Consider the following 10,945-nt stretch of genomic DNA (forward strand, 5'->3'; position numbering starts at 1 on the left):
ACCAACGAACCAACAACAACCGGCCTTCTAGGGCATCCACACGGATAGAAAACTAAGGTACTTTACTCTGCAGTAACAGAACCCTTTTAAAATCCTCCAAAGCTTGGGGGAGGTGGTGAATCCATCAACACCCCTTTACCCCCCCCACCCCCCCCACACACACAAAACACACCCTGCCGGGGGAGCGGCGAAGGCGGGGGGTGGGGTAGGGGGAGCAGGAGTCTGTCAAACAGAAAATGCTGCCCTCCTCCTCCGCCACCCCGAATATTGACCCGCACCGAGTGGAGGCGGCGACCGAGGACCGGAGCCGTGAGGAGGCGGGGACACGACACACACCGCACCTAGAATCATCTTGGCTTTTAAAAATGTTTTAAAGCTACAAATTCCTCCAAACGGAGGCTTCTCACCCGTGCACCACCAGCTCTCACCACCAGTCTCAGCTCGCAGGGGGCTGCCCTCACCCCACTGGGGGCTGAGCGGGGCCGTGTCCACGCCGAGGCCTCGGCCCCGCGTGCCCCACGCCCCAAGAGCACGGCACCGGCCCGGGGCTCCAGCGCGCGCCCTTCCCCAATCCGGGCCCGGCGTGCCCAGGCCGGGGAAGGCACCGCACCTGGATGTAGTTGTTCTCGCAGTAATCAGCCACCCGTTCCAGGTTAGTGTAACTGTCGAAGAGGGCCCGGCGGCCCCCCGGGATTTCCTCCTCCAGCAGCATCTGCAGCTCCGCCATCTTCACATCCTCCTCCTCCTCATACAGACCGTAAAGGAGCGGCTGCAGCGGCGCCAGGGACACCCAGGACTGGGAGAGGAGGAGCAGCAACGGCGGCGGCGGCGGCAACTCTGGAGGAGCCAGAAACAACCCCCCCGCGCGCGACAGGGAGAGGAGGAGCAGCAACGGCGGCGGCGGCGGCAACTCTGGTGGCCAGCCCCTGGGCCCCCCACCGGGCCCCCACAGCGCACCCTCCAGCACCTCGTGAGTGTCTGACCCGCGGAGTTGGAGGCCGGTTTCTGGCGTCGACGCCCAGCTGCCCTGCTGGAGACCCTGTCTCCAGGGCAGGTCCTGCCCTTGCCGCCGGACATGCCCGCCTGGTGGGGCGCCACGTTCCCGCGGCTTTCTGGCTGGGACGTCTGCCCTTGGGAGTGTTAGAGGCGGCCCTCTGGGGGGCACGCCTCGTGGGGTGCTGCATGGCGCAGACTTTGCCGACCTGGAAGAGCTTCGTTTTACACTGCTGCCCAGTCCGTCACCTTCCCAGGGCTCGCTGCCCCAGGGGCGGTCCGTGTCCACTTCTCCAGATGGACCCCGGGTTCCCTTCTCCCAGACAGCCTCCGCATCTTGGGTGCAGCCCCTGCAGCAGGCCCCCGTTTCCCGGGAGAATGCCCCGAGAGCCTGACCTGTGGCGTGCGGGGAGGGCCTGTCCCCGGGCGACCGCCAGCCCGAGGTCTGCCTGCAGCTGCCTAGCTGGGGCGGATCCTTTCACGAGTGGAGCGTTCGCTTCGCACACCCCCGGAGCGCTCCGGGAGGCCGGCCTCCTGGTGACCATCAGGAGCCAGCCGGCCTTTGGCCTTTGGCCCTGTATGATCTTTGGAGCCTCCCGCACACTCTCGGCCACTGGATGGGCTCTGAAGTAGGTCTCAAGGCTGGTTCCACTTGTGCCCGAGAGAGCCCCGCTCTCCGTCTGTGTCCCCCGGCCCGCCCGTCTCCCAGGCCTCTCCGCCCTGCTCTCGGGCCCTCCTCTGAAGACTACTCCCCTTCTCCCCAGGAAGGAACCCAGTGCGGCAGCCCCAACGGGGGCTGGGGGCGTTGCCCCAGGCTCAGGGAACAACTCTGGGGGACCCAGCCTCCTAGTGCCACTTCCCGTGAACCCTCCCAGTTCCCCAACACCCAGCTTCAGTGAGGCCAAGACGGCCGGCGCCCTGCTCAACGGCCCTCCACAGTTCAGCACCGCGCCGGACATCAAGGTGGGCCTGTGTCCTGGGCTGCAGCTTGGCTCCGAGTGTTCCCCGTCCCTCCAGGCCACGCGGGCGCCTGGCCCCCTGGCCCGTCTGCACACGCCGCTCTCCCTTGGGGTCTTCCTTGGCCCACCTCCACCCGCCCCCTGCTCTCTGGCGGTCCTCGCTCCGCCTCTGGCCTGTCGCCCTGCTCGTTGGCTCTGGGTTTGCGCCACCATCTCCCCTTCTAAGACGCAACCGTGCTCTCTGCTGTACCCGGCCCCTCCCAGCTCATCTCCTTTCCCCTCGAAGAGCCCAAGTCCCCAGCCAAGAGGATACTCGGGGGCCCTCATGGTTACATGCTGAGCTGGGGAGGAGGCAGTGGGGGTGCGGTGGTCCCACGGGCACGTCTGGCCAACTTGGAGGACGGCCCAGCAAGGCCGGGGGCAGCAGTGGGGGGCAGGGCCCAGAGAGCTGGGGCAGGAGTCAAACAGGGCAGAGTGCAGGGCAGCAGGCCGCGGCAGGGCCTGAGGGCCAGGCGGTGTGGGGGGGCTGGCTCTGGGCCAACGGGTCATTCTGGTTCCGTGGGAGGCAGGGTGTGTGCGCCCAGCTGACTGGCTCTCCTGAGCCGCCCTCCATGCCTGCCTGCATCTAGCGCACAGATACACCCCTTACACATGGCGTCTTTGGAAACTAAACGGCCTCAGCACAGTTTCCATCCCGCAGTGAGCAAATTCTCAAAATACGGTGGGCAGGAAATTCGTGGTGTGCATTTTTCTGGAGAAAGAGGTCAGCTTTGAGTCTCAAGGGGGCGCACACCCTCAGCAGTGACCTAAAGGCTGACGATGGGCCTGGAACAGGTCTGACTGGCCACGGTTACATGTCGGCTTAGTCCCTAGGCCTCCGACGGGTGGTCGATGGCTCCTCGGGTTTGGGGCCTGGGGACCCAGCAGCCCCTCCAGAGGGAGCTTGTTCAGAGGCTGGTGCACCCCCCTGCTGTCTGAAGCAGTGGCCCCGCTGTTCTCCCAGGCAGGGCTGAAGGGAGCGGCTCTGGAGGCGGCAGAGGCCCTGGTTCTCGGCAGTGCCACTGCAGCTGGCCACGTGTTGGCATCCCCAGGGTGCACTCAGGGGCCGGAGACACTGCGGTAGCGTTTGTGCATGTTGGGGTGTGGTGGACACGTTAAGCACACACGGCGCACCGCAGCTGGGGGTGCCTGGTGCGCCTGCTCTCCCTTGCTGTCGTGCTCTGGCGAGCGTCCTTACTTACAGATGGCCGCACGTCCCTGGGCCTGAGGCCAGGCATTGCTTCCCTCCACAGGCCCCCGAACCTCTGAGCTCTCTCAAGTCCATGGCGGAGCGGGCAGCCATCAGCTCCGGCATTGAGGACCCTGTGCCAACGCTGCACCTGACTGAACGTGGTGAGGGCTGGGGCTGGTGGGTGGGGGCCGGCGAGGAGGGCTCGGCCGGGCTGGCCTCACCTGTGGGGCCTGGCCCCGCCCCTCCCTGCAGACATCATCCTGAGCAGCACGTCGGCCCCTCCAGCTTCGGCCCAGCCACCCCTCCAGCTGTCAGAGGTGAACATACCCCTCTCGCTGGGGGTGTGTCCACTGGGACCTGTGCCCCTCACCAAGGAGCAGCTCTACCAGCAGGCCATGGAGGAGGCCGCCTGGCACCACATGCCCCACCCCTCGGACTCCGAGCGTATCCGGTGAGGGGCCACAGCGGGGCTGGCCACCGCGGGGCCGGCCCGGGAACCTGAGGGCGGAGCTGGACGGGCGGCTGGCTGCCAGCCTGGGGTTTAAGGAGACCTGCTGGGCTCAGCAAACAGTGGGCTTCGGCCCTGGGTCCATACGCAGCGGCGGGGACGGAGACCAAGTGGAGGCCGACGGGCCCAGGAGCGCCCGTTCGTGGACGCGAAAGCCAGGTGTTGCCTACCCACCGGCAGGCTGTGCTGGGGCCGGCAGCTCTAGGGCACAAGCACCAATGCTGCTGTCCCCCCGCAGGCAGTACCTCCCCAGGAACCCCTGTCCGACGCCCCCCTACCACCACCAGATGCCACCCCCACACTCGGACACTGTGGAGTTCTACCAGCGCCTGTCGACCGAGACGCTCTTCTTCATCTTCTACTATCTGGAGGTACAGCAGGGCCCCGGGGCAGCCTCGGGCCCCCCGGCTTCGCCGCCACCGCCGCCGCTCCCCCTCGGGCTGGAGGGGTGAGGTGGGTGTCCCACTGCGGCCACTGGGACCGCACCCCCTCCCTGCCCCCACCCGAACTAGACCGGCCCCGGGCCCACTTGGGGCCAGGACACGCAAACCGCTCGGGTTGAGCTAGTTTGGCTCACAGGGCCCACGGCCCCCACCCCGAAGGGCTGCTCGGTGCATCCTTAGACCTCTGGAGCCCCGGGAACTGGCTGAACTGCCTCCCTTAGCTCCCCTCGCCCCTTAGTTTTCTTCAAAGCTCTGAAAGCCATTCCCTCTTCAGCCTCATTTCTCTTCTGACCAGCAGGGGTATGTTTTGTGGCCCGGGCCCGTCCAGAGGATTGTCCAGCACACCCTCAGGTCCGGGCCTGGTACCCTGGCCCCTACCCCATGCAGGGGCTCGCTAACCCCTGCTCTGCCCTTCCTTCCCAGGGCACTAAGGCGCAGTACCTGGCAGCCAAGGCCCTGAAGAAGCAGTCGTGGCGATTCCACACCAAGTACATGATGTGGTTCCAGAGGCATGAGGAGCCCAAGACCATCACTGATGAGTTTGAGCAGGTGAGGGCCCCTTCCTGTGCCCCACACCCCTGACCTCATGGGGTAGTCGGGGGAGACTTCACCCTGCACCCTCTCCTTTAGCCAGCTCACTCCCTCAGGCCCACTGCTCTGCCTGGGACATGGGCCTCGTCCTTGAGCACCCGGCTGACTCCTTGTCCTGTCGGCCCTAGCCCCGCTCGGGAGATGGGCTCTGGTCCCACAAGCCCCCGCAGAGCAGGGGCTCAGCAGGCATAGCGGGAAGGCTAGCGCCCGGGCAGACACCTGGGCCCGAACCATCTCCCTGGTAACCTTGGGCGTTACTTGCACCTGTGTCTCCATCTCCTGCTGTGTAAACATGGGGTGACAGGACTGGGCGCCTGCAGTTACGAGGATTAAATGAGTAAATGACAAGCGAGTGCTCCGTGCTGCCTGCTGCCTAGTGAGCGTCACGGACGTTAGCGTCTCGTTTCGGATTAGCTGGGGTGTCCATGGTGGGCTTCTCTGCTGCCAAGGGCCGCGCAGGCTGTCCTCGGGGCTCAGGCCCTTCCCCGTGGCTCTTTCAAGTTCTTAAGAGCGTTTCAGACTAACCTGCATGGAGAAGCCAGCCCGGTTCCCACTCACATCCTGACACTTCACTGCAGCTTCCTGTCCCACCCTGGTTCGGTCCAGGTCATCCCCCACAGCGCTACACTGCCCAAGAAAGCCCCCGCCCCCAGGGTTCTGAGCCCCTCCCACCGAGGGCAGTGCCTGTCTGCGCTGCAGAGCCCAAATGCTGGTGCTCAGGAGAAAGCTCTGGAGTCTCGAGCAGCAGGGGAAGGCTCGGCACACGCGCCCCGGGCGAGGCCTGGCTCTCAGCCTTGGGCATGACCTCTGCAGCTTCTCCAAACAGGCTGATACACCTTCCACCCCAGAAGCTCCCGGGAGAGTGAAGCTGGCCCTAAGAACTGTCCCTTGTCTGTCAGTGTGGCCCAGATCCCTGGCCACCTCTTCGTCCACTCACTGACCGCCTTCTCCCCTGGCCAGGGCACCTACATCTACTTTGACTACGAGAAGTGGGGCCAGCGGAAGAAGGAAGGCTTCACCTTTGAGTACCGCTACCTGGAGGACCGGGACCTCCAGTGACACCGGCCCCTCCCACGGTCCCCCCCACCCCCCGCATGCTGATCCCCTGCCCAGCGAGGGCCCTGCCCTGGAAGACAGGGGAGGCCCTAAGCCTTGGGGCAGCCCCCTCCCCCAGGAAGCAGGGAGGGGGCTGAGAGGTATTCTCTCAGTCCCAGCCTGGGGGTCCGGGGGCGAGGGCTGCCCCCTCCTCCCCTCCCCAGTGAGGGACATTTTTTGGTAAACCTATTTTCATTTTGGAAAATATTTATGAATAAATAGTTTTATATGAAGGCTGGCAGCAGCGGCCTGTCCTGTACCCACCCCAGAACTCAGTGAGCAAGTGGGGCTTCCTGCCGGCGGGGGCGCCGCGCCAGCTGGGGATTGAACTGGGAATTATATCGCCTGCGACGATCGTCTGCCTCCTCTTCTGGCTGCTCTTCCGGGGGCACCCTGCCTCTGAGCCCGGCCAGCAGCGCCTCAGCCCGAGCCCTCTCCGCTGCTTCCCGCCGAAGCCGTTCAGCTCGAAGCTGCTCTAGGGAAGGGGATCTGGGAGAAGAGAGGCCGGGTCAGAAAGCTGGTGGCCCTGGGAGGTCCCCAAGACCCTCTGTCTGCGCAAGTTTCCTTGCATGTGTACAAGGCTCGGGGCCTCCCCTTCTGCAAGCCTGTGTTCCGCAGGATGCCACGCCCTCTGGGCCGCAGCCTCTGCACAGGAGCCTGTGGGCCGCACTCGCCCTCGGCACACAAGCCTGCATGGCTCTAGGCCTGTTCTCAACTGATCTGAAAGCGAGGACCCAGAGCCCCCCCAGAGCTGACTCTGGGTTTTATCTGCTAATGTCTGTCTCATTAGGAAGTGAGAAACCTGACAGACAACCAGATGCGCCCTCGGCTCTCTGACAGCAGAGAGGAGTCCGCCCCTGAGCCTGACAAGGCTGAGAAGGCTGGGGGTGGTACGGAAACAGGCGTGATATCGAAGACCTCTTAGGGCAGCCGGGCACTGCGAGGACACCAGGCCACTCACCCCGTCAGCTGACCAGTCTGCCCGCAGGGCCCACACAACCATCACCCAGGCCTGGAGCCCAGCGCTCTGCTTACGCTTTGGGCTGCTGTTTCTCAAGGGCCCGCTTTTCCTTCCTGCTGCGACCACCATCGTCACTGCTGTGCCTTTTCTTCCCCAAATGCTTCTGCATCTCGCGCAGAGGGTCTAGGTGGTTCTTGGTTTTGTCATCTCGACTTGGGCCAGGTGGGGGGCCCCCTCGCTCTGGAGGAAGCTGGTACCAAGGAGGCTGGGTCTGAGCTTCCGCTGCACTCTGTCCCAGGTACGTCAGGATGCCCAGAGCTTTCTCTTGCTTCTCCTGAACGGTTCAGATGATAGGAAAGAGAATGTCAAGTTCAAGTGTAGCTTCCTTAGGAGCCCTGGATGTGACCATGGGGATACGCAAGGCTGCTGGAGAGGCAAAGCAGTCACTGAGCCAACTGCCAGGGGTAGGGACACAACAGATCGTCCTGAGGCAGGTTCAGGTTCGGGAAGAACCAGAAGGGAGACCCGGGGGAGGGATGCATTTTGGGAGACACTTGGGGACAAAACCTGAAAGGAGTAACGGATGTGTATGGAGGCAAATGCCGAATTTGATAGGAACCATCAAGTCCCATCAAGGGCCTGACTTGAATTCCGGAGGGTGGGCTCCAACATCTGCCGAGCCCTGTGCGGGCCTGGATGACATCACAGAAGCTTCCTGAACGCAGTCAAGACTGCTGCCTTTCCACATGCTGTCAGCCTGCTTGCTCCCCACCAATCCTGTCACACCCAAGAGCGCTCTCCCTACCGAGGAAGTGGGCTCAGCTAGCTTACTTTCTCCTGTCGCTTTTCTTCTTCATACTCTTTATTGCCTGTGGTCACACCTTTCCCATCTTCCAGCAGCTCCCGGAACAGGTCCACCGGGCCAGAACCTGAGGCTCCTGCCTCTGCTGCTGCTAGCTCAGATACAGAGTTCTGATGCCTGGCTTTCTTCCGAAGGAATTCCGTGCGAGCCTGGAGGGAAGGGAAGTTATAGGTGGCACACTGAGAACCAAGATGTGACGCGAGGAGCTGCGGATCTAGTGCAAACCCCAGGAAACCTCAGTCCATGATGCTGAGGCTACGAGGGAGTAGAGGTAGGGGGAGCCCGGGGGCCTCGCTGACCCAGCCCGAGTGGGTGCGGGAGGAAGGCTGCCCAGGGCTTGTTAGCTGCAGCCCGAGCCACAGACCAGAGAGCTTCCCAATGCCTGCAGCACAGAGCAGCTGTGGAGCAGCCACGCTGCGTTTTAGGCCCAGTAATTTCTATTCAGGCAGAGTTCTAAGTCACTGCGGAAAGATCCGAGTTTCTGCGAATATGTCAACTTTTTAAATCCACACGGCCAGCGTGAGGCTCACGTTACCTAAGGGATTGCGAGCTACGAGTAAACTAAACGTGTTAGGAGGGGCCACGAAGTCCCGGCAGTGGTGGGGGCGCAGGGGAAAGCCGGGCGGGGCGGGGCGGGGCGGGCCGGTGGTGCCCGCCAGCGGCTTCCTCTCCCGGGCACCAGCTCATTCTCCATAGCAAGCCCCGCGCCGCTGAAGGGGCGGACGGTAACTGAGGAAAGCTGCAGGCCACGCACTTCGCGCGGCGTGAGCACACGAAGGGCGCCCCACGGTCGGAGGCGCAACCCGAAGGGCGCCCCACGGCGAGTTCCGGCTGCCGCGGGTTCGCGCACACTCGCGCCGAGCACCGCCCCCCGCCCCGCGCCAGGTGTTGCTCTGGCCGCCGGAGGCGCGCGAGCGGAGGCAAACGAGACGCGAGGCCGGTCGAGGCGTGTCCACGCGGGGGGGCCCAGGCCCACGGGCAGCCGGCACCGCTGTGGCACCCACCGGCCGAGGGCCGGCGCGCGGCCCCCACTTCCGGCCCCCCACGACGCGCCTGCGTGCCCAGCCCGGGGGCCCCGCGGCGGGCCGTCGAGCTACCTCTTGCTCCGCGAGTAGCACCCTCCGTTCGCGCGCTTTCTCCTCTTCCCGGGCCTGAGCCTCGTCACGCCGCACGCGGGCGACATTGTCCTTGTTCCGGACGTGCCAGCTCTTTTTGGGCAAAATATTCATGGCGCCGAGGAGTCCACGGACCGGCAGACCCACCTCCCAGCACTTCCGATTGGTGAGAAGCTGGCGCTTCCTGCTGCCCCGCCCCGCCCCGGGATTGGTCCCGGCTGGTTGGCACGCTCCCCGCCCCGCGCGTTGATTGGCTGAGCGCTCCCCCCTCGCCAGGGGTCGGCGCAGGGCGTAGGTTGCTACCTAGCGACGGCCTCCTCCCGAGGCTCGAGGAGACTCGCGAGCGTCCCCGCCCCTGACGCTACGGACTCGGCTTCCGATTGGCTGGCACGCCTGCCGGTCTCCCCGCCCACCCCGTAGTAGGCGCGCGCCCCTCGGACTTCCGTGCGCGGTTCCAAACCCACGCGGCCGCCTCCGCCGTGTTTATTGACTCTGGGAGGAGCTTCGCGGGCAGCGGGACGCGCGCGGGCTGCTGGGCCCGGGCCCCTCCGAGTCGCCGGTGCCAAGGCGCGGCTCTTCTCCGGCCCTCGCGTTTGATGGAGCAGTCGGCCCGGGACCTCATCCCCGCCGCTCTGGGCGGTCAGCGAGGCGCCGGGGCGGAGCTCAGCGCCACCGCGCGCTGCGCCAGGAAGACTTTATTCTGGGCCTCCTGCGGGGGGGGGGGGGGCCGACGTGAGACTTCGCTCTCCCGAGTCCCGCCCGTCCGCGGCCCGGGGAGCCCTTCTCGGGCCCGCGGCTCACCGTCTCTATCTGCCGTTTGAGTTCAGAGACGACGCGCCCGTAGGAGTTCGCCAGCGCCAGCGTGTACACCATCAGGATGCTGGAGGACACGGAACGACCACCACTCCCAGACACGCCTCCGGGCGCCTCGGCGTGCATGCTCTTGAAAGCACGGGCCTGGGTCTCTGACTTCACACCCGGAGTCCAGTCTCCACGCCACTCCTCTCTGACCGGGAGCCCAGACCCCCGTGCTCCCTCCCTTAGCACACTTGAGGCCGGGGCCCCAGGTCCCACACGCTCAAACTCAGACCTCAAAGTCTGGACCGCCTCACCTGGAGATCAGCAGGAGGGGCACAGCAAAAGCCTGGGTGCCCAGGAAGAAGAGGAAGTCCTGGGCAGACTCAGGGAGGCCATAAATAGATTGAGGGATCTGGGCCCAGATGGATGGCTCTCCCCGGAATGGCCCACACAGCTTGGAAGGTGGAATCCTGAGGTCAGAGGCAGGTGTGCGCACAGTCAGCCAGCGCCTGGGCGGAGGCAGGCGCGGGGAGGGGGCAGCCCCTCCCACACTTACAGAAAGATGCTGTAAAGTACAGCAACAGCGGAGAGGGCCAGGCCCAGGAGGAGGACCAGAGGGAAGAAGAAATTCGCAGTGGAAGCCCGGAAGGTGCGCGAGGCCGGGGAGCAGGTGGAGAAGAGCGTGAACTGGGGGGGAAGGAGGGGCGAGCGTGAGCTCCGGCCTCCCCTTTTTCCCCAGCCCAGGCCCCCGGCCCCCTCCCAGGAGTCCTCATTTCTTGCCACCATCAGACCCAGGATCAGGATCCCTCTTCCCTCAAACCTAGAGGTCAGGATGACCCACACCCCTTCTCCCACACCCAGACGCCCTCCTCTCGGGACCCAGTATCTGGGGCCCAAGCATCCTTATCCTGTAGGGCCCTGAAGTCACGTCCCTCAGTCCCCACCTCACCCAGGACCCGGACCGTGGCCTGCCTCACCCAGGAACCACCCGTCCCTTACCGTCTTCAGATAGAAAAGCAGCAGGAACTTGGCCGTGTTGAGTAGGGGCAGCAGAGGGCAGAAAAAACTCCCCACCCAGACCACAGTCTGTGCATAGATGAGCCCCAGCACCTCGTCGACCACCTGGAACTCCAGGGTCCCCAGCATACGTCCCAGGGCCCCCGGGCAGAGGTCCCCACACAACCTGGGGGGCGGGACCAAGCCGAGTAAGGGGCGAGCCACCACGCCCCGCCCAATGGGAAGTGAGCGCAGGGGTCGCCCTCGAGGTTGTGGAGGGGCTGTGTCCAGTGGACGGACGCAGGGGCGTGGGTGGTCAGGGAGAAAATCGCCTAACATTAGGCCGAGGCTGAGGCCCTGGCGCAAAGAAACGGGGCAGAGGCCTGGCTAGGA

General features: G+C 64.9%; 3 protein-coding genes across 3 annotated transcripts in view; 1 reads left to right on the forward strand and 2 right to left on the reverse strand.

The window, feature by feature from the left end:
- Nucleotides 1-6,018, forward strand: part of CNOT3 (CCR4-NOT transcription complex, subunit 3) — a 14,600-nt gene extending 8,582 nt beyond the window's left edge. Inside the window, exons 12-18 of the mRNA XM_004694078.2 lie at nt 764-970; nt 1,758-1,956; nt 3,245-3,344; nt 3,436-3,634; nt 3,930-4,062; nt 4,558-4,683; nt 5,686-6,018. Of these exons, the coding sequence (XP_004694135.1) occupies nt 764-970; nt 1,758-1,956; nt 3,245-3,344; nt 3,436-3,634; nt 3,930-4,062; nt 4,558-4,683; nt 5,686-5,784 (1,063 nt within the window). The 3' untranslated portion in view covers nt 5,785-6,018. The remainder of the gene's footprint in view (nt 1-763; nt 971-1,757; nt 1,957-3,244; nt 3,345-3,435; nt 3,635-3,929; nt 4,063-4,557; nt 4,684-5,685) is intronic.
- Nucleotides 6,019-6,027: 9 nt separating this feature from the next.
- On the reverse strand, nt 6,028-8,905 carry LENG1 (leukocyte receptor cluster (LRC) member 1). Its single transcript, XM_004694079.2, has 4 exons — nt 8,741-8,905; nt 7,613-7,792; nt 6,856-7,115; nt 6,028-6,309 (listed from the first exon to the last, which is right to left on the reverse strand). Exons 1-4 carry the CDS (start codon nt 8,870-8,872, stop codon nt 6,093-6,095), a joined length of 789 nt encoding a protein of 262 aa, XP_004694136.1. The 5' UTR covers nt 8,873-8,905; the 3' UTR covers nt 6,028-6,092.
- A 332-nt stretch (nt 8,906-9,237) lies between these two features.
- The window catches only part of TMC4 (transmembrane channel-like 4), an 8,771-nt gene continuing 7,063 nt past the window's right edge, over nt 9,238-10,945 (reverse strand). The window contains exons 11-15 of the mRNA XM_004694080.2: nt 10,556-10,739; nt 10,113-10,243; nt 9,871-10,026; nt 9,560-9,638; nt 9,238-9,467 (exon numbers count right to left, since the gene is read on the reverse strand). Of these exons, the coding sequence (XP_004694137.1) occupies nt 9,399-9,467; nt 9,560-9,638; nt 9,871-10,026; nt 10,113-10,243; nt 10,556-10,739 (619 nt within the window). The 3' untranslated portion in view covers nt 9,238-9,398. The remainder of the gene's footprint in view (nt 9,468-9,559; nt 9,639-9,870; nt 10,027-10,112; nt 10,244-10,555; nt 10,740-10,945) is intronic.

The sequence above is a fragment of the Condylura cristata genome, unplaced genomic scaffold (assembly GCF_000260355.1).
Source record: "Condylura cristata isolate star-nosed mole 26May11 unplaced genomic scaffold, ConCri1.0 scaffold00041, whole genome shotgun sequence".
NCBI classification, from domain to species: Eukaryota; Metazoa; Chordata; class Mammalia; order Eulipotyphla; family Talpidae; genus Condylura; species Condylura cristata.